We start from the raw sequence: 22,840 nt of genomic DNA, 5'->3' as shown, positions 1-22,840 counted from the left end.
ATCGAATTTGATGAAATACATCTTAAACCATATTTCCAAAATATATATTCATATTATATTAAAATAGTCCACCTACAAGTGCATGGACAAATACTACAGTGTCTTCATCTGAGGTTGAATGTTAGATGGTTTTACTGTCACTACCTTCTTTACACCTGTTATGGAAAATTTAAGTCCGGGAATATTTTTGCTCTTTTATTTCCACGTTTCATTATTGTCCACCACCTTCCACATGGTTATTTCTCCTGATTTCGGTTTAAATATTTGTTTCCTTTTAAAAACCCTCTTTCTTAATATCCGATCCCCCCTCCCAGGCACAGCCTCATGCAGATGAGCTGGCAGTACAACCCCAAAATGCGGCCGATGTTCCACGAGATCATCGAGATGCTGCGGGAGGACCTGCATCCCTCTTTCCATGAGGTCTCCTTCTTCTACAGCGAGGAGAACAAAGTCCCAGAGACAGAGGATTTTGATCTGGACCTGGAAAACATGGAGAGCATCCCCCTGGACCCATCGTCGTACTCTCAGAGAGAAGAGAGCTTAGGCAGGGACAGCGGGCCCTCGGTGGCCCTCAGGGGGAACTATGAGGAGCATGTCCCCTACACACACATGAACGGTGGCAAGAAAAACGGACGAATCTTATCGTTGCCCAGATCCAGCCCTTCCTAACATTTCCTGTCCCCTAAACAAACTTGTTGAATCTTCCCTGCTCCTTTCCTTCTTTCTGTTCCAGTCCATTTTTTTTCTGTATCCTTCACGTTCTTCTCATCATTTTCTAATGATTCTTATTCTTGGAGAAGCCCTTCAAAAAACGACACAGATCTCAGGACTTTTTATTTTCTTCCTCATGGCTGCCAAACACAGGCAAGCAAGGGATGCAAACAGAGTGCAACACTTCCTCCACAACACATCGGGCTGTCGATTGCCAGATTACTTATCTATTGTTTTTCACTATTGCCACGTTTCCAGGACTCATCGTGATGGAAACATATAGAAAAAAAACTGTGAACTCTACGAACCTTAGACAACCAAGATGGCTGCTTACGCTCAACCTCCTCAAGACTTGTCCCTACTTTACCCTCTTCCACCAAATCTGCATTTCCACTTTTCTGTGCTTTGTCATTTTTCTCCCATTGAAACCTTTTTACTCAGATAGTGGCCTTTTTATATGTGGCCTATAAACAAAGAGAAGTGTCTATCAGCGCTTACACTAATTTTCCTTTTGAACAATGAATCCGTTTGGAACAGTGGGATGACTTGCAAAGACTTGATCCTAGAACAAAACATCGATTCCTAGAATGTTTTCCTTTTTGTTTTTTCTTTTTCATTTTTGGTTCTGCAGAATTCCAATATACACACAGATTCATCGGGTGTTTGGTGAATAGTTTTAATTTATTTACTCTTATCATTATTTTCTCTTCTCTCTCTTTCTTTCTGTGTCCTCACTATATGGCTGAAGGATATTTAAACAGTTAAAGAATTGGACAAAAGAGTTCATCAGACTGACCAATAGCTGCTGCTTTGATATATTTTACTGGGTATATAAATCTATAAATATATATAATATATATATAGTATATATGGAATATTGGCATTTCTGCACCAATATTTTATATATAATATATGACAAACTGATGTTTTTGTAAATAGTTCATATTTGTAAGATTATTTTTTTGCTAGTATTTTGTTTTGCCAGGTTTTTTTCCTTTTCTTTTTTCTTTCTTATTTTTGTAGCCCCAGAAATCACACGAACGTACCATTAGTGCTCTCTGCGTCTTCGGCCTCCAGACCCCCAACCTCCACCTCGACCTCCACCCCTCTCACACTCTCTCCATTGAGATGGGAAAGAGGAACGTCACAAAATATTGTAAACTCACCGCATCTTTTATTTTTTATAAACCTCGCTCCCACCGAGAGCTGTTGATATTCGGAAGCAGCTTCACTACAACAGGCGGAAAAAATAACACGAAACAAAGAAAAACAACCGATAAACCAAAAAAGCTTTATGTGAAAGGGGAATGAGGTCTTTGCAGGTTGACCTGCACCTGATGTGTGTTTGGGTCTGTTCTTGCTCTGGTCAGATCACGCTGAAATTAGTTTGGTTATCACAGGTTGATTCTGTCGTTCATGTCATCGTGCTCGTTGTCAGTCTTAACTGTCGGTGAGGTCAGAGATTGGTGTCGAGAGCTTGTCCCGGCTTAGTGATAGTACTCGACTATGTCAGCGTGACGGTGGAGGCTTCTGAGTGGTGTCTTTGCTGCTTGTGGTCAGAGCAGGGTGGGAGTTGACACCTGCTCTCAGCAAAATGCAGGAAAAGTGGATGATCAACTTGGTTTTCCGGCCCTAAAAGTCCTCAGACGTTTCCTTCCACTCAACATCCTTGGTGTTGGATGGAAGGTTTTATTAAATTCACCCCTCTTATTGTCGCTCTGTTAGATTTGCTCTGCACCACATACCTCCTGCTTCCTGAGGCCTCCCATTGGCTGTTAAAATCGCTGCTCAAAACCAGGCTGGTGGAAATTTCCACGTTTTCCACGTGGAGGGCTGAGAGAGAAACGTGGAAAGTTCTGAGTGTATTCAGAGTCCACAGCAGGTAGTGGAGAGAGGAGGGCAGCGTCTCTGTCTCTCTGTCTTTCAGTGCGTCTGAGAGAGAGGGAGTGTGAGTGATTGTTAATCCTATTATTCTCTCTGCTATCACATGCAGCTCGGCAGTCAGGACACAGTGTGCAGCAGCTATTTCACTCAGGTCTGACATTCCAGGATTTGGTTGGAACTGCTCGTTCCCTCGCTCCCCCCCCCATGTTATGCCCGCCTGCTGGCAAAACTGATATCAACACCGCACCCCATCAGTGCACACATGAAAGACTGCTTTCTTTTATATTCCTTCTTAATAATCAATTGCTAGAGATGCAGTGGAAAACAGATTTAGTTAAAAAGAGAAATGTGTCCCTCCTGCTGGGAATCAAAACATTCCCTTCAAATGTTCCCTCACACAGAGCTACAGTAAAGTCAGTGGTGCTCGGTGCCGACCCCTCGTTTTGTCTCTTTAGAATCGTAAATTTCGTCCAAAGCCCGAAGGCCTCTTCAAACTGTAAACGCTCCTTTCTCACTCTCTAACCACTTCAGTAGATGACAATAGTCAGCAGACGAGTAGAGATGATTTCCTTTTTATTATTTTTTATTCTTGAGGACACAGAACAGTGTGGTTGCCAATCTAGCCGGACAGCATTCAGCACTAATAGTATAGCCAAAGTGTTGGCAGCTTGCTGTCAACAGCGAGAACCCACAGAGTCGGAGTCAGAAGGCGGAGAAGCTGCCTCCACATTTTACCAGTGCCTTCTCAAACCCACAGCCACGTCCAGGCTAGTTCTGTTGGCTAGTGTAACACACACAGGCCTCTGTGATCTGCTGTCTATCTTTCTCATGACGACATAAGGCTTAGAAAATAGAGCCGTCTCTTAGATTTGTATCGGTCGGCCTTTGGAAGAGGAATCAAAGTCTTTGGGGCAGTTTTTCCGGTTATGCGGTTGAACGCTGAAGTTCACCGGTGCATCGGCGGGGACACTGTGGAGTGGCCTGAGTCTCGGAGCGCTCGGAGGTGCCTGAGGTTGTGATTATTAATTGATAAGTGATGAATTATTCTGAGAAGTTACAATCTTGGGCTTTTTTACTTTGTAAATAATCTGTGACATAGTTGCAAAATTTAAAAAATAGGTAACTAAAAAATCTGATGCCCGTCGGTTGTGTGTACATGACAGAAAAATGGTGGCGGTCAGCTCTGTCACACTTCCACACTTCATACTAATACCTGCTCTGATCTTAACAGTGAACTCTCTGGTTTTACATTTTCCTTTATATACACACTACTCGAAACCCATGTGGAATTAGTACGTAGTGTGGAAGTGGAATGTGGCTCTCGACCCCACCTCGACCTAGGTTGCTTATCTTGTGGTGGTGTTCACACACATATGCAATTTTTAATTAAGATGGTGCCCATATCTTTGAAATACCAGATATTTATTTTATTATGATCATTGTCGATGTATAAGAAGAAACACAGTTAGCTTTTTAGTCGAGCATTTTTAACGTGTTTGCGCGTGGAGCGATGTAAAGCCCTAGTTTGTTATTGTACAGGAGGAGCAGCTGGTGGTGAGCAGCAGGAGTACTGGTTAGTTAGTTAGTTAGTTAGTTAGTTAGTAAGTAATTGTTGTCTTTGTGTTTGGCCAGAGTCTACCTCAGTGCATATGGATGAATCAGTCTAAAAGGAGCAAATCATCCCCGTCAGTCGCTCAATATCCCGTCATTTCAAATAATATCATGTTTTATCGTACATTACAGACACTGCTGATGAATTAGTTTCCACTGTGGTGTTTATATTTCCTCCGACTCTTTAGTTTTCCCAGTTTCATCTTCCTCTTGTGTCCGGGGGAAAATTCTCTGTGGCTGTGGTTATTGTTGGAAACACTGCCAGTCACATTTTGTCCCTATTTTGTTTTAAATATTAAGATTTATTGTCTTATTTGATATTATTGGAACAAGCCTTTAAGATTTTTTTCTCATATTTTTAACCTCAGCATGTTACATGCGTTAGATCAGACATTACATTGGCTCTATGGGCAGTGTTGAAGAGGCTTCCCCCGGGCGCTGGAAGAAGCTACGTATCTCACATCAATCCTCTCGTCTCTTGTAGTAGCGGCTCTACTTGTTTCTGGGTATGTGACATTAGCATGAGCAAAGAGAAAAGAAGAAAGTCTTGTGACTCTCAGTGCACCCTGTATCTGTGATCACCTCCATGCAGCCGACACTTAACAGGCTCAGCTCATGCTTTTTTTATTTTTTTAAATCTCATCTTGTCTAAACCTGTTGTTCGGCAGAAAGCCCTACTCTTCCTACTCCTCTTCTTCTTCTTCAGTCTGTCAATCTGTCTCTTTGTGGTCACAACAGTTAGCGTTCCGATCCCACGTCTCCTCCGGTCATCCTCAATTCATTCATTTGTTGATCTGCTTTTGTTTTGTATGTATATTTTTTCTACTGTGAATATCAAGAGATGACCTTTATTTTCTGTCAATGCCATGGATTGGGTCTGTTGTGGCTGATCAGGACACAGACACCTGGGCTGGTTCAAAGTTTTAAGGAGGAGGAACCACGCGTCCCCTCCTCTCTCTGCAAAGAAGAAAAGATGGACTGGGACAATCCTGTGTGCCATACGAACTATAAACAGACATGAAATCTAGATTGTAACTTTTCGTCTCAGGGAGGCGGCCTGATGCTTTGTGGTTGGAGGATAAAGAGGGTGAGGAGGAGGAGGAAGAGCTACCTACCTACCTTTTATCTACCCTGACTGAAGGGCAAGTTCTCAGCATCCTTGCAAAAAAAAAAAAAAGAGTAAAAATGGAGATGATGAGCCCAACGACAAGTTTTCAACAACAAAAACCCAAACGTCCGTTTTTTTCATGAATACAAATTCTCCCCTTTTGTTCAAAGACGATCAGGAATCCCCTGCTCTCTCTCTGACGTGACGTGGTTTGGACTGCCCTCTAGCGATTGGACGGGAGCGTTGCAGGTCAGGGGTGGCAAAGCAAACAGGGCCCCCGACCGATAGTGCCTTGCTCGGACTAATAGCCTGCCTGACTCCCCCCCCCTCCCACCCAGTCCACAGCCCTCCTCCCCCGCCTCGTGAGCAGAACTGCCACTGACTGGTGTGTCTCCACCAATCACTGCAGAGGATCTTTCCACCTCCAATACACGAATTATGTTTTTAAGCGTCCTGTTTTCTTTAAAGGAAAAAAACAACATTCTAACTGTAATTTGGGATTATTATGTGACTGATGATTTTTTTTTTTACCAAAAAAAAAAAAAAGAAATGTTGAACTTGTGTCTCTACTCTGCTAAGCTCTGGCTTGCTCTGTGCATGGAAAATGAATTATCTATACCAGCGGATAGCTTATTAATTTGATGTTTACTGATTTTCTTTTCTTTTGCTTCTCATCAGTCTGTTTTCATAATGATGCTCCAAAGCACATGCAAAAACCCTTGATTAGCAGCAAGTGACTGCATTACAACTGGGGGTAGTTTCCCTTTGTGACGCATTCACTTGTTCCAGGACATTTAAAGATGAAATGAACTGATTAATAAGCTCTTAACTGTAAATAGCAGCAGATCACCTTGGCTCCTGAAAAAAACGAAAGCACTTGATCTTAGGGAAGTTTAGGTTTGTTTTGTTGAACTCTGGTGCCCTAAAAAGCAGTTGGACAGAGCATGCTCGTAAAGCAGCGCAGGGTGAGAACAAAGCATTGTATGTATTGTTTTGTTTTAAAGAAAAGAAAAAAGTATTACATTTTAGAGATGTTGATTTCTATTTTTTTTTAGCCAAAGTAGGGAGGGCAAAAATACAATTACTTTTCCTGACTGTAAACTTTTACTATTGTACATTATGAATTTAACATTGTTATCAATGTGTATATAACTTTTTTTCTAAATTTAAAAAGATAGATTTTGTTTTTGTTGTCGTTTTCGTTTTGTGTTCATGACACAACCCACTACACAGAAACGAGCAGAGTCAAGTCTGTGGTCGTTTTTTTACCAGGAGCAGCACAACTCCAGTCTGAGGGCTTAACCCTGTGTAACAAGACACAAACAGTACGTGGCCTGAGATGTTTTCACAGCGACCCCTGCTCTTAATCCGATGCATGTTCTGAATGTTGGCCCGTCGAAGAGGTCACACATTTGAACCGCCCCTGCCCAGCCACAGTGACACGTCACCCGTAAAGCCTTTTTCTTGTGTCATAAACGCATCGCCTATCGCTGATGTTGTCGTATGGTAATTGTTTCTGACAAGAGATGTGTGTTTAGTTTGCAAATGTGTTTTTATTTTTTTTTTATTGTGAAAAACTGGAAAAGACCACTGCATGTCCTTTTTGAAGAAAAGGAAGCATGAGTGATAAAATCCTGAATAAGCTAAAAACAAAAAAAAAAGGAAAAGTGAGCTCATGGTTCAACGACAACGAATTATAAAGTCGACTGTAGAGCTGGAGCTGGTAAACGAGTAGTTTGACATTGTGGGGAAAAATACGCTCATTTGCTTTTGAATGCAGAGTTCGATGACAAGATCCGTATCATCTCATGTCTAATGTGCTACACATTAAAGCAACCGCTTGTAGCCACTTAGCTTAGCATAAAGCCAAGAACAAAATCTGGAAACGGCTAAAATCCACCTACCAAAACATCCATCCATCCATTATCTTGATCACTTCTATGAGGGCCGCAGAGGGGCCGGAGCCAATCCCAGCTGATACCGGGCGAGAGGCTCAACAAGAACAGTTGTGTGAAAACATCAATTTGTCCTTTTATGTCAGATCATAGTCCAACATGTGACTCTTTAGAAATATTTTCATTCTTTTTTCATTCAGAATAATCAAACTTAACCATTTTAAAATTTGTGAACTTTTATATTATGTTTATCTGTGGACCGACTTGCTGTTTCTTTATGCCAGGGGCGGGGCCAGGGGGGCACTGCCCCCAGCGGAAATCTGATTGGCCCCTGAAGTGCCCCTTTTTTTAACTAGTCTCTAAATAACATTAGATAAGATAACGTTAAGAATCTTGTTCAAGTTCCCAATTGACCTCAACAAGGAACAATTAAAAAAAAAAATTCAATAATGTTTGGCTTTGCTCAAAGCTATCGATCTAATAGTAAACAAGGACTTCAATGTGCACCTTATTGATTCAATATGAATTGTGTCTGGATGTCGGAGGAATAATTGGCCCCTCTGTATATAAATTATGGCCCCATTATGGCCCCTGATGTAGAAAAATCCTAGATCCGCCACTGATTGCTGCTAAGCTAAGCTAGCCATCTGCTGGCTGCATCTTCTATTTAGAGGACGAACGTGAGAGTAGCATCACTCTCTGCTTGCTGACCGTAAACAACCATCTTTCCCTGAAAGTCAAACTACTCCGTGGAGGTGGCTGAGTGTAAATCGGCTGTAAATGAATTTAGTACTGTCAGTCAGGAGTGTGCCGATGAGCTCGTCCTGTTTGTGTTATTGATGAGGCCGAGAGACACTGCTGGTCTCAGACAGACGGTGGTGATATTGAGGGTGTTGCTGCAGGTTTGGTGACTGATGGTTAGAAGACAAATCTGAGGAGACGCAGCCTCTTCTTGACTCTTCGTCACCCGTCAGTCCAGTGGTCTGCTCCAGTTTACACACCAGTACCTTCTACTTGTCTCTATCCTGTTCCCTGTGCTGTACGTCGTTTAAATCGGTGGAGTTGTGTCTGTGTTGTCCTCAGTTGAAGTCTTTTTTTTCCACGGCTTTCTTTGTCTCGCTGCTCTTCTTCCTCCTCCTCCTCCTCCTCTGTGTGTCCGTCAAGTCTCTTTCTCTCCTCGGTGCACATAGGTGGTCCTCCCCCAGAATGCTGTGTGTAGTCTTGCAGGATACCTCTTTTATTAGTGTCATTTTTATTGCAGATGAAAAAGCTGATGTATTAATTTTTTGGGATATGTTGTGTATACATTATGTTGAGACATCGGTGCGTATGCAGACAGGTGTATATGTGTGTATGTACAGTCCAAACTCCCCCTGAACCCGCAACAACCCACAGAGATCGCTTCATCCCTCACACTGGATCCAAATGTGCCATTATCTTTATGTATCACATATATCAACATATTCAACACACACACACACACACACACATACACACACAGATACACAGAAATACATGCATATTGTACAGGATCAAAAATGTGCCATGACTAAATGAACGCTTGACAATTTATTTTTTCTATGTTTTCAAAGGAGAGTCAAGTAGTGACATGTACAGAAAATGTTGCAATGATATGAAAATAAAAATCTTGCTGTGTGTAAATTATTCAACAATTAACTGTTTATATTAAAATTATGAATAAAATTATTGGAGAAAATGTGTTGTCTCGCACTTTTTTAATTATTAACTGAGGCCGGTAACCAGAAGTGAAGCAAGTCAGCTTTTAACAAATATACTGATTTATTAGCTCAGGACAGATTGTTATGATCTGACTAAAGAGCTAAAGACTGAAATACAGTTACGAGAGCTCAGGAAAAAAAGCTTTTAGGTGGAAAGTATTGTAGGTTTTGATTTACTTTACGTTTAGTATTTCCATTTTATGCAAATCTGCTTTGTAATATTGCACCCAACCGCATTTATTTGACAGCTGTAGTTAGTTCCTGTTTATTTTGAAATACATATGCAGCACAAGCACTGTTTATCGCACTATGTCAGAAACCTTTCAAGCTTGTTTCCACACATGATTCACTGTCGTAGCTCAGCCACAGACTCCTGAGTGTTGGCTGCTCGCAGTCACCTTCAGAGTAGTTTGTGGTTCTCCCTCATTTCCTTCTCCCGGTGGTCAGCCTGCTTCTCTTACTTTATATACAACTGTTATAAGTGCACAACTGCAGGGAAAGTGCGAGATAAATAAATAAACCTCTATCTGGTCAGTTTCATCAGAATATATGTTGTATTTAACTTAAAATAAACTGCAAAATCCATGGACAGCAACAATAATGTCCAGTATCATTCAGCTGTGTTTCACGAGACAGCACCACACTTTGTATATGGACTGTAATTAAATAGCACTTTTCCATTCTGATCAGTTTATTTGAGTCACATTCACACACACATTCATTCAGGGCCTCTATACGCAGCAGCACGGCTGTCGGGGGCAACGTAGGGTAGGGTTCAGTGTCTTGCCCGAGGACATCTCAGAACGCAGACTGGAGGATCCAGGAATCGAACACTGACATTCTGGTTATAGTCGACAACCCTCTCTACCTCCCTAGCCACAGCTGCCCACAATATTTCTATCATGTCAGAGAAGAGGATGCAGCTGTCCATTTTGCATATCCTGGCACTGGGAGGCTCTATCTTACAAACTAAAGGCCATTATGGGGTTTTGAACCCACGACCTTAGCGTCATTAGCACCACACTCAAACCTTCTGAGTAACCCTCTTGCAAATCTTTTTTTTTTTTCTCTCTCACTGAGAAAAAAAAAGCCTCATCCTCCGTGTGAGCCAATTAGGTGCGATTCTGATAGAAGTTACGCTCAGACTGAAACCACCAAAAACACGTCTTGTTCCGCTCTGACCATGTTTCTCAGACCCGAGCAGATGAGAGTGAAGCTGCAAAACATGCAGACGATGCAGAGACGAACACAATCCGGCAGCTCAGACTAACCAGAGTCATGAGATAAGACTACACCTCACTGCCTGCTTTCCAGTTGTGTGTGCGTTGCCTTTAGTTTAAGACCTGCTCAGAATATAATGAAGTCCCACTGAGCAGTCAAGACAACCTGAAAGAGTCTGTGAGGTCAAAGGTCAATGACCCTGTTCCCTCATTGTCCACCGACGACTTTGCTGGGAAACTACAGTTGCGTTTCCAGTGTGCATTAGTGCTGAGCCTGTGAGCTGACACTGCGCGCTGGGGTTTCAGAGCGGCACTGACGTGTGAAAGTCAGTCAGCGTCGCCTCGTTCCTTCAGCTGCGCAGTCGGAGAAAAAGAGGAAGCGGGGTTGAGATCCTGTGGCTGACTGCTGCTGCTGCTGCTTCGGCTCTCAGTGTGAGGACGAAGTCGACGTTCTCACACAGCACTGTCAGACCGGAAGAGCTTCAACCATCTCTTCTCCTCTGTGTGGTTTGATTATGATGCTCAGATATAAAGGGTCTTGAATGCAGCCACCTGTTACCTACCATCACAAGTAAGTAGAATCTGAGTTTTTCAGCACACCCTCCACACCGGGGGCCTGTTTCTGTCTTTGCATTTGCTCAAACACCGTGTGAAATGTGAGTCGCTCTCTGCCTTTTGAGATGTTTCCACTCTTCCTGTCTGTGCCAGTGTTTTTCTTCCCCCTGTCTGTGGGAAAGTTAGGAGACTTTTCCACTTGATGTGCAGCGAGCTGAACTTGACAGTCATCCGTGATCACACTGGTGCAAATTAAGGAGCACAATGGTTGCAACAGCTCTCGGCCTCTGTGTGTAGTAGCTGGAGCAGTGAGAGACACGTCCTCTCCTGTGCACGGATCAACCAAATACTTAAAAGACTTCATTTTGCTTTTTGGAGCGTTAACAGAAGAGGCGGTGGTGACTCAGAATAGGAAGAACAACAGCATGTATCATTGCCCTACACTTGCACTGCGTGTACTTCTCTTTTTCGGTTTCCATGTCATCTTTAAAGTGCACACTGACAAGTAAAGATTCTTTCTTCAATCTAAATGCACAGAACTACTACTGTGAAGATCGTTTCTGCCTTAACTTCAAGGTTCAATGTGTCAACAATGAATCTCATCACAATGAGTCATGTAAGAGGCCGATGGCCGCAGGGATAAATGACTTTAAGTCTGTGAGTTCTGCATCCTGGTAGATTGTATCTACGGCCAATATAACAAACTGAATATACAGTGAGTGGCCAGGATCATCGGGGGCCTTCTTATTTATGAAAGTAGAGTTAGTTCAAAAACAGTTGCATGTGTTTGTAGTTGTTGTTCCTGAAGCTGAGGCTTGAAACTGCGTATGAACCACTGTATGTTGACTTGGAGAAACTTTACCAGCATGTCCAAAGAGAACCCCTTCATCTTTAATTCCTCCGTCTCATTCTACCTCTCCTCCCACTCTCACCCTTTTTTTCCCCCCTTTCCTACTCTCTCTCTCTCTCTCTCTCTTTCTTTCTCTCCACTGGCGTCTTCAGGGAGGTAATCCCCAACCAACAGCAGCTCCCTGACCCCAGCCTTGTACTCTCTCTCTCTCTCTTTCTCCACTCTCCACTCTCCTCCCTCCCTCCATCCCACCCCCCACCCTCGTCACCCAGCCTTCCTCTCGCTCGGTGCCAGAGCTCCAGTGTTGAGCCAGCTCCAGTTCCAGCTGGCCTCCCCACTGCGCTGCTCCTATGGCGGACTCCCCTCTCAACAACTCCTGGCCCTCCTTCTCCAAACTCTGGATGAAGAGATGGTCCTTTAAGAGAGGTACGAGAGAAAATCGGCTTTTATTTGGTTGAGGTTGGTTTCAGAGGCTGAGAGGAAAGAGCTGGATAGAGAGAGAAGCAGACGTCCAGAGGTTGTGGACTGGATGTGACCTGGGGATGTTGCAGCTGTGTCATATGTGCCTCTTGGCTCTGTTCATTTCTTTTAACTCGGTTCTTTACGTAAAATGTTGTTTACCATTCAGACCTGGCTGGGGTTTGTGGTGAATGATGGCTGCAGTGTATCGAATGACAGTTTGCTGTAAAAGTTTAGTGAGTCATTTCTAACCTGGCTGCGTTTTTTTCAAGGTGTAAGAAAGGACAAATGTCACAATTTGAATATTCTCATTCTGTGTGTGTAGTGCTGCTGCTGTGACATGTAGCAGCCTAAGTGGGGAGTTGTTTTAAGGTTTGGTGCAGCATTTGGTTTGATTTTACAGTTAAGTAAACTCTTTGAAAAAAGCAGAGTGGGGCTTTCAACAGACCATTGATGCAACAGCTCAGTTTTTCTGTTCATCTTCCTCTCTCATCTCGCTCTATAACTCAGACTGTGAGTTACTGGCTCTCTGTTCCCATGCTGTTAACATGGAGGAGGCTTCAGTTGTGTCTGTTGGTGTCTGTTGAGCTCGGCGCTTCACACAAGTGTGTGATCAAAGATGATCTATGAGATGACAGCGGTTCTGATCTGTGCTTCATCCTCAGATCTAACGGCCTCTCTGTTCTGTTTTCACCCACACACAACATCTGTCACACACACACACACACACACACACACACACACACACACACACACACACACGCACACACACACACATACACACACACACACACACACACACACACACACACACACACACACACACACACACACACACACACACACACACGTGAATACAAACAATACAGGTACTATATGGTCCCCATGACCTTCAGCCGAACACTTAGTTGCTGTGTTGGGAGCACATCTGTGCACATGTGTCTAAACCTATGTGCAAGGTAATAACCCATCAACAATCAACTGACTGTATCATATGATGTCAGGTTCCTCTTGTGATTGCCACACAGCTTTGGGAACTTTGTGGTAAACATGTGGCCTCGTTTCCTCCTTCTCACATGTGTCCGGCTTTTCACATGACCCATCAAAATACTGAACACAAAAGGTGTCACATATTGTCAGGCACAGTTTTATGACTTACAATCTGCATAATTAATGCTACTGTCGCTTTTTATACCGTTCTATTTAAAAGTACTTTTTTCATAGGACTATTTCAAGTTGTGTTGACTTCATTGGAATTGCTTTTTTTCTTTCAGTTTTCTTTCAGTTTTGACAAAAACACAACCTGTTCAATAATTTAGAGGACACAAATAAGAAAATCTTGATATACTATAGCAATTATTACAAAATGTTAACAGAAAAACAAACTACAGCAATGTGGTTTTACATTTTCCAGTCAAATAAAACAACATTAGTTACATAAATGCAGTATAATGGCTGGTTAACAATTGTTTGTCAATGCAAAGTAAAGCCAGTTATAGTTATTTAGCCCAGAATCAATATTTTAAAATTAGTGCAACATAGTATAATACCCTTTAAAAACATGAGATCTTTAAAACAATAATATTAATAAGAAAAAATACACAAAAACATTTGAGAAGTGAGACAAAAGAGAGATTTCCTCTTTTACCAACCTTATGTTACAGTTGTGGAAATAGAAATGAAATGAAATGTAAAATGAAATATAGTGAAATGTAGACTAAAAAAAGAGTTACACTAAAAAGTAAAATACTAAATACATATTTATTAATTAATTGTAAGAGTTTTAAGTGGGTTGTTAAAGTCATTGATGATTAATCAGGTGACAATCGTCATTAGTTTTAGCTGCAGACCACCCTTTGTTATGTGAAGCCAAACTGTGGGAAAACAGCTGACTGTGACTATGACAGTGCCAGAACAGTTATGGACACACACACAGACACACACACAGACACACACACACACACACACACACACACACACACACACACACACACAGACACACGCAGCCTCACTAATGTTTCATCCTTGTGTGATGTATTAGCAGATATGAGAGGCCAACCATAAAAGGCGACAGCAGCTCGACAGCATCAAGCAGCCGCTGCAGTGTCTGTACCGAGTGTCTAAGTTTACTCCTAACACAAGAGGGATTTGGATGCAAACGCACTCCCCCTCCAGTGGGGACACTGCCACGCAGCCAGTGATTTAGTGATATAGAAAATAGATCTACAGTGTGTCTGTCACTGTGTTTATCTGTGGCTGCTGCGCTGCACAGGGGAGTGGTTGCTGTCGGTTCATAGCAGGACATGGTGCAGGACTCAGAGTGTGGCCTGTCTGCATTTTATCTCTCTGAACAACTCCACCTGAGTTTGATGGTAAGATCACAGGCGCACTGACTGAGAGGAATTAAGTGAAGTGTGAGTCTGAAATCTCTGAGTCTCACAATATGGATCAAGCTCAACTGCTTTTTTTCTTTCAAACTTACTTGTTGATGGTTTTAGTTTTAGTTTGTGGAAAAAGGAGGAGTGAGGTTCTCGTCATCAGTTCAGTCATTTGTTCTGTGCTACAGACATAAGCTTTGAACTATGTTAAGTATCTTGACAACACACTGTAGATAAAATCTCGTGAATGAAAGTTGGTGCCTTCTGTCGAAGTCAGTGATGAATATCGGAGCTTTTCGTATGAGTCGCCGTGATATATGGTGGAATAACGTCTCATGGTTTAAAGATAGTGGCAGCCACATGGTCATACAAGGTTTGTCCATAATCCAATATAATGTAAGTTACAGTAGATAGTTAACAGGAAGACATCGAGCAGAGTTAGTTAGTTCAGTGTTTAACCGTTTTTAAAGCTGCTCTTATTCTTCTTCTTATGTCAACGATTAAATGACTGCTTAGGGTTTGCATTTTAGTGTCATTCAGCATCTTTTGCCTTGGTTTTACAGCCTGTAGGGGAAACCTGCTGCACCAAGCAACAAACATATAAAGTTATCAACCAGTAGAGCTGGTGAGCAAAGTGGAGCATTTCTTCCCTGAAGAGGTGGTGGAGACCAAAGTGGAGGGAAAAGAAGTGTGAATATTTGACTAACATTTGTCCGGTTGACAGAAAGATGACTCCACATGATATCAGTCATCAATATCAGAGGGACAACAATTGAAACAGCGAAAAATATTGATGTTTCCGTTTCTTTTTTGGCCGAACAATAATGTACTTATAGACCAGAACAGAGAATGTATATAAATGTCTGGATCGCCCCCTAGTGGCTGGCTGAAATTCAGGTCATATACCCTGCCTCCTCCTTGTTATTAGATGGGACATGGACCAATATAAAATGTCAAAATACAGGTCAAATGCATATTTTTCAAAGCTATTTCCTGTCATTTTGGTAATTCTTACACACTGATAAGTTTGGTTTTAATTCGTTATTTGTTGCTATGGGGTGAAATATCATGATTGACAGCTGATACTGACTGGTGATTGGTCAAGAGCGTGTATCGGCAGGACCTTGATAGCGCGGCTCCATCCCCTCATCGCTACTGTGCAGGCTCTTGTTCCAAATGATGTCATAGGTGAAAGATGTTTGTGTTCATATCTGGGATATTTGGGCTTCATTTCTGGATAGTGGGAGTGTCTTCTTTATACAAAGTCTGTGGGAGAGGTCGACCATGCAGTGCCTCCTCGTGTCCAGCCCCCATTCACTCCTCAGTTCCTCGCTGAAATCACAGTATATCCTGTATAACAGTAGGAGAATACTTGTTCAAACTGATCTTGGAAAGAAAATGAACCTTCACTGTGGGAACGAACCTGAACCAGTGTGTTGAAGGAGAGTTGAGTCAGGCCCTGTGGAGCCAGGCAGGCTTAGGCTGAGGGATCACAGGAGGCGTCCCTTATGAAAGGAGGGTTATGTAACCTGTCGTATGAGGATCTCCTCTCCTCACATGCAGCTCAAACCCAAACACTGAACATGACATCGACTCAGACGTCTTAGCAGGCTTTCAGACACCACGAGATACTGACAGGTTTATTTTCCTTATGTAAGAAATGTTAAATCCATTCGCTTTTTAACCTCAAATATGTATCACTAAACTCAGTTAACCTTTGTACCGTACATCTCCTTCATATGGCAGATACACATTATTACATATTAGGTTATTTACTGCAAGCACGCAGCTTCTCAGGCCACTGCAGGCTCAGTTGGGGAATAATCTCTGGCTCTCCACCACTGACATGGAGACTAATGCTGGCTCACTGAGCAGTTGCCAGTGGTGACTGTGGTTTGTGGCATCATGTGAATCAAGAAATCTGTTTATGCAATGGAAATGTAAAGGAGCTTTCAGTGTGAGGCTGGAGCAGGGGCCGTTTCTCAGCTTTTTCTTCCATCATACACACAAGAGCGCTTAGATTGAATACACAGGTGCTGAAACCAGCGACGTCTGATCTTCTTTTATTTAGCTTTTCTCCTTGTGTTGCTTTTTATCACTCACAAACGACACATCCGTTATCTTCCAGCATCAGAGTGCAAGCCATGTAGTCCGCCCTGTGGGCCTCCCAGTGGCCAGCTCAGTGTCCAGCCTGCTGCTCCCAGTGGGAAAGGGTCTTCCTCCTCACTCTCACCCGCCTCTATCGCTGAGGACGTCTTCTTTGGTAACACCAGTGACGACCAGGTAAAGCTCTATATTCTTCCTTTGGGTCGGGTTCATTTTCAAATTTTCCCCCCTGCCTTTGTTTTACCCATACTTACAGCACGGCTCAGCGTCGGCCTGTCAGCTGTTCTGCCACTTTAGTCAGACTGGAAGATCTCAACACTGGTTGGATGGTTTGGCATGAAGCTCAGCACAGACATTCCTTGTTCCCAGATGTTTCCTAAGGCTTTTTTTTGGTGATCCCTTCACAGGGCCCCTGTTGGATTAATATTTGCAGTTTTAAGTGGAAAATCTTGTCAACTGTGGAATAGATTACCATGAAATTTTCTGTGGATATTCTTAGTGTATAAATTCTAATGACATTGATGATCACTGGACTGAGTTCTTCATTTTTATTTTATTTTATTGATAAATCTAGACTCTTATATGGATTGCATACAAATTCAAGTCACTGACTGAAGTCTAATAAGTTGGATTTCTTGACCATCAGGTTAAAATTTTACTTTGTCAAATAATTTTACTGATTATTATACACCTGCAAAACTATGGACATTACAAGTCCAGCTGGGTCTCTGACGGCATGATAAGCAGTCTGATACCTGTGAAACGTCACTTGTAACACTGGCACATGCCTGCAGACTTTTTTGTTACTTGCCACTTGAACTGTAAATTATGGCTGATGTTCATAACATCTTGTTTATCTTTTCTCTTTTTTTTTCTCCCGTTTCTTTAACAAAAATCTCCATGGCTGCATTCTGCCTCCTCGCGTCTCCCTGGCTGGCCTACACAGGATGGGTGTTCAGTAGTCAGTGACTACGACTGCCCTGGCGTGGAAGTGGCCGGCAGCTTTGAAGAGCTGCTGGGCTTCAGCTCCTCTTTCACAGAATCTGAGTACTTTAAAGACTTGGAGGGAGACATACATGCGACACAGTTCCCTATAACCACCAGAGAAACCTCAACTGTTGGCCAACAGGTGTTTTTAAACTCAGGTCCTCCTGCCATCAACGTACCTGTAGAGACTTCTCTGAGCGCTCCCTCCCCTCAGGCCAACGCACCATCACTGCCCCACTATAAACAGCCTGCAGAGGGACCTCATCACTTTGTGGTCACTCAGCTTAGTCCTAAGATACTGCCAGGCTGTATCATTGACAGCGGAGACTCCTCAGGCCCGGCAGTCGGGCTTAGTGTGACAATAAATCTAAACGGACTGTTGGCATCAGTGGAAACAGCAAAAGGAATAACAGGATCAGAGGGAGTCAAGATGGAAAGCGTAATGGATTACGAAGGGGAGCCAGATGAGGACAGTTTTCCCATCCTGGTCAGATCCATGTCAACGTCTCGAAGGCACAGCTGGGGTGTCCCTGTGTCCCCCATTAACCTGGGGAGGAGGTAAGATGGATGAAGATGGATGGAGGGATAGAGAGATGACAAGCTGTTAAAGATGGATTATTTTCATAATTCATATCTTAAGTCCTTCATGTGTTTCTAGATAATGTAAATGTGACTTTTCACATAAGTGTCACACAGAATCACTTGTAGTGACTCTCATTCCCTCTTCTCCCAATGTGCTATTTAACAGTTTCTGGTGGTTTGGTTGATTGTTCTTTCACAGTTTCTAAAATAATGCTGTCAAGAAAACTTTGGGCTGTGAACATTAACAAATAAGTTAAGAGAAACAAGCTCAGAGTGTGTTTGTTGCTGTGTTGTCAGACGGAGTCTGGACACCATGGCCATGGACAGCGATGGGGGGGGAGACGATGACGAGGAGAGACAAAATAGTCTCTTCCAGTCCACCCAGGACCAGAGCTGCACCAACTGTCCTGAGGAGGAGACAGATGAGACAGGGCCGAGGGTCCCCTGTCCCAGAGCCAGGCTCACCAGCATGGTAATAAAGAACAGTGACAGTCTAAACTGAAAAGATAAGGCTGGAGATATTCTTAAAGTTAGTTGCTGTCTACAAATCTAATCTCAAGACCACAAACAAACAGTGCACTTCTGAATACCTTCCAACTTCCTTACCCTGTCTGTGGGTAAGGAAACCTAATGAATAAAAGGTCACAAATATATACTTTCATTTCAAATAGGCTACATCATTTCTTCAAATAGATCAAACAGGAGTAAGTAGTTTGTTGTTGGGACCATTTTTAGCTGCGGACGAAAACACATTTGGTGCACCACTGTAGTATCGATGATAGCAGGAAGTGAAACTGACTTATGTCGACTAAAGTGGACATGTTCATCACATAGTAGGAATTTGTTAATCAGTCCTATACAGTGTGGCTCATATTTGTGTTTTCAATAGTTTTTGGACCACAACTGGGAAAACATAAGATCTATCAGGCTTTGACTGCACAGAAATATATCAATATACTGTTGTTGTTGTTGCTCTTTTCATTACTGGATTTTGTTCTGACAACATGAAAACTGTAGAATATCATCAGACTGATATTTTAAGGCTGATGGGTGGAAAGAAATAACACATAGAGACTTTCATTGGATGGTTTCAGGATCACTCTCCTTAACATTGCAAGATATTTTCCCATCGCCATTTTTGTCACTTTCTCAGGAAATCATGTCAGAATGCGGATGTAAAAATCAGATCATGTCATGGTCAGGAGTTTACAGCTTCAAATCATAATGTGGATCTGACAGACATGACATCCTCCCACTGAGTACGTGTGGGAGGTGTCCACTGTAATGAGTGACATTCTAAAGTGACCAAAAATGTGAATTGCTAACTCCTAAAATGCTGTTCTCACTAAAAGTTAGAATCACAGGGAGGGGATGTGTATGTTCATCTGCTGTACATCTATGTTTATTCCTCAATGTTTTCAGGCCATAGGTGCATCTGGCAGGCATCTGTATTCCCGCTCAGAGATCCTCGCCACGGACGAATGTTCCCGTGCTGCACACATTTCTCGTGTTGTACAGACGTCCAAACAGGCCGCAAGGGCAGCGGGAGGTGAGTGTTTTTCATGTAGAGGTCATGTTAGTGTGTGTGTTTTTCACCCCACAGGGGGCTGTTTTCATCCTATTTAACCTTTTTTCTTCTGTCTCTGGTGCAGCAGAGGAGTTTGACCCTGAAGAAAACCTGCATTCTACTGAAGGCCAGAGCCACATGTAAGTCTACACCATCATCAGTAACTTACAGAGCCCCTCCTGATCTGGAATATGTGGGGGAATATCTGCTTCCTCTATAGCTTCAGTCCAACTGGCAGATCAGGTTTAATGATGTTTGGTAGAGGAAAAAAAAGAACTTATTCCAGTTTGAGTCACATGTTGGTGTAAGTCGTACCTGCAGCATTTGAATGGTGCAGTACATTAAGGCACATACTGTTCTTTAGTTTAGTTCTATAGTCTGGTACAGGGATCCGACTCCCATGTTACAGAGGGGCTTCCCCCATTTCTTTCTGACATTTCTGCTCCATGTCCTATGTCTGCAACCTTCTCCTCCCACAGTCCTCTCTCCCAGCTCCTTAGATGGCCCCTCCGTGTGTGTGTGTGTGTGTGTGTGTGTGTGTGTGTGTGTGTGTGTGTGTGTGTGTGTGTGTGTGTGTGTGTGTGTGTGTGTGTGTGTGTGTGTGTGTGTGTGTGTGGCGATTGTGTGGACGCAGCCGACAAGGGAGGATTATTCTCTAAATCACAGTTTGACACCCAGCTCCCAGCAGTCGCACTCTCCTTTCCTCTCCTCTCCTCTCCTCTCCTCTCCTCTCCTCTCCTCTCCTCTCTCTCCCCTCTCAGCCTCAGTGTCTTGTTTGTCTTAGGCTGATGGTACAAAAAGTTCTGCAGGAGCTAAAGCTGTACCATGGGTAAGTAAACAGGAGAGGGAGGTCTGTCTGCTCCTGCTGCTGCTCAAACGTCATCTCAGTCCTCACAGCAGCAGCAGTGCAGGCCACAGGGGGAGCACTGCACTGTGTGGGTGTGTGTGTCTATATAATGTATTGTTTTCACATGCATGGATTTGCTGTGTGCATCTGCCTGTTTGTGCACTGACACAGTGTGGTATTAAACCTAGAAACGGTCTGTGGAGGACCAGGCATTTGTTTTATTTGACAGAATCACCAGCTGATAATGTGCTCAAGAGACTACGAAGCCATAGCCGACATTTTCTTTACACTGTTCACTTGTGCTTTAATAATTGTCTCTTATTATAAGGTCACAGCATGTTATTTACAGAGTATAAAAAACAGTGTGTATACATGGTTCATAGGACAATTTTCCATTCAGACTGTTTGCATTAAAATCATTCACATGTCTGTCACAGGGTGAAGCAGAGGAACAACAGATCAGAGGTCAAACCTTCAGCAAATGTCACCTGGTATGAGTTCCTCTCTCATGAGTAAGTACTGTCCTCATCCCTGTTACATCGCTGAATCTTCAGGATTACATTTTAAATTTGATCTTTAATTGGCCGCTATGGTTATTTGTTCAGCTATCTATGACAGATTGTGGTCAAAACCTATCGAGGGGTAACATCATGTGTCAGTACAGTGACAGATGCTGTTGATTTTGCAGTAATGTGGTTTCCTGTCATGGAAACAGTCCAGTCAGTTCTCACGTCAACAATGAAACAAACATGTTAAATATCTTGCAGAGGAAAAACACAGTTCTGCCTTTAACAAACCTAAAATATGTTTAAAAGATGATCACATTTTAGTAACTATTAGTGTTTCCTTTTAATTTTGGTGCATTGAATTCACTGCCTCTTCTTCCAGGCCCGAGGAAGAGGAGGATCGTACAGAGAAGGTGGAGAAAGGCACCAAGGTGAAGAGGACTCTCAGCTCTCTGAGGAACAGGGTGACCGGCTCCTTCAACAAAGATAAGGTAGACCCCCATAACACAGACAAATGGTGCATGTTGTTGCTTTACAGTGTTCCGTGCTGCTGAAACTGCTATGATGTGTTTTCTCATTTGATAAAGTCTTTGTTGTGTGTTTGAGTCTGGTTAACTTATATTTGCATTGGACAGGGGTTGCTAATTAGCCTCCACACGTGTGCATTAAGCTCCTGAAACCTGTCACAATACTTCTCTGTGCGGTCAAATAAACAAATTAAATATGAAACTCAGCAACTAAGGAAGAACTTACAATTAAGATTCAAAACTCTGTCATGCACCAACACCTTTTTATGCAGAGTGTGAAAAACTACTAGGCCAAATCCTGAGGTGTGAACACTTTGTGTGCGTTCTGCTGCACACACAATGCAGTAATGTACTTACACAAGCCCTGTTGCATATCCTGCCACCAACGTGGTTATGATGTGATGTCAAACCCGGCCGTGCAGTGTGTGGTGCAATGAAAGAGAACGCACCCATTTGAATGTAAAAACCTCCCCCTGTGTTTGCTCCTCTCGTTCCTCTGCAGGGTAAGAACCGAGAAAAAGACAAAGAGAAGGAAGCCAAAGAGAAAGTGTGCGGCGGCAGCGGCAGCAGCAGCAGCAGCAGCAGCAGCAGTGCGCATTATCTGGTGCCAGGCGCTTTTTCAAGCTGTGCCACCTGCTCACTGTGCAGCAAAACCCTGCAGAAAAAGCATGGCCTGCAGTGCATGAGTGAGTAACACCACAGCCACAGGTGTACACACACCCACGCATGTTCCCAGGATGTCACACACATGCACAGGTGTTACGCTCACACACAAAAGTCGTATCTACTTACACCCAGTGGTGCTGCACGCATGCTCACTCACTCAGTTACCGGAGCACACGAGCAAGCAAACGCAGCCGCACACATACACATAATCACTCACAAGCACAAAGTTTAAAAGTAACACCTGAAACAAACATGTCACACAAAGAGCGCATTGTCGTCCCAACAATCTTCTTATTATACCACATTTAAATTCACCAGAAATGGATTTTCATTAGGATCTGCACCTAATTGCACACACTCAGAAATATCAGTCCCGTAAATGTGTCATTTTTTTCATCAAGACCCATGAATTACTTTGTGAGAAATCAATGAAAATGTTGCAAAACTCGAAATGTTAGAGAAAGACCCCCAAAAAAAGTCCTGGATTCGTCCCCTGATTCGGATCCTCACCAAAATATAATGGGGAACTTCTTTGGCTCATGCCACCCTCTTCCAAAAAATAGTTTTTGCGTAATCCGACTAACAAACAAACAAACGTAGAAGAAAACGTAACCTCCTTGGTGGATGTAATTACCCAGGAGA

General features: G+C 42.9%; 2 protein-coding genes across 5 annotated transcripts in view; both read left to right on the top strand.

Moving 5' to 3' along the window:
- Window positions 1-8,926, top strand: part of insrb (insulin receptor b) — an 82,265-nt gene extending 73,339 nt beyond the window's left edge. The window contains exon 23 of the mRNA XM_035176283.2: window positions 315-8,926. Within this exon, the coding sequence (XP_035032174.1) occupies window positions 315-669 (355 nt within the window). The 3' untranslated portion in view covers window positions 670-8,926. The remainder of the gene's footprint in view (window positions 1-314) is intronic.
- Window positions 8,927-11,846: 2,920 nt separating this feature from the next.
- Window positions 11,847-22,840, top strand: part of arhgef18b (rho/rac guanine nucleotide exchange factor (GEF) 18b) — a 43,329-nt gene continuing 32,335 nt past the window's right edge. For 2 of the 4 annotated variants that reach the window (XM_047342866.1, XM_047342864.1), the window contains exons 1-9: window positions 11,847-11,999; window positions 16,539-16,693; window positions 17,463-18,061; window positions 18,383-18,557; window positions 19,508-19,634; window positions 19,738-19,792; window positions 20,937-21,011; window positions 21,388-21,496; window positions 22,035-22,218. In XM_047342866.1, the coding sequence (XP_047198822.1) occupies window positions 11,924-11,999; window positions 16,539-16,693; window positions 17,463-18,061; window positions 18,383-18,557; window positions 19,508-19,634; window positions 19,738-19,792; window positions 20,937-21,011; window positions 21,388-21,496; window positions 22,035-22,218 (1,555 nt within the window). In that variant the 5' untranslated portion in view covers window positions 11,847-11,923. The other 2 variants (XM_047342865.1, XM_047342867.1) reach the window with 2 other exon arrangements.

This window comes from Hippoglossus stenolepis, chromosome 14, assembly GCF_022539355.2.
Source record: "Hippoglossus stenolepis isolate QCI-W04-F060 chromosome 14, HSTE1.2, whole genome shotgun sequence".
NCBI classification, from domain to species: Eukaryota; Metazoa; Chordata; class Actinopteri; order Pleuronectiformes; family Pleuronectidae; genus Hippoglossus; species Hippoglossus stenolepis.
Note: the sequence above shows the minus strand (reverse complement) of the source record. Positions and strands in the feature narration are given on the sequence as shown.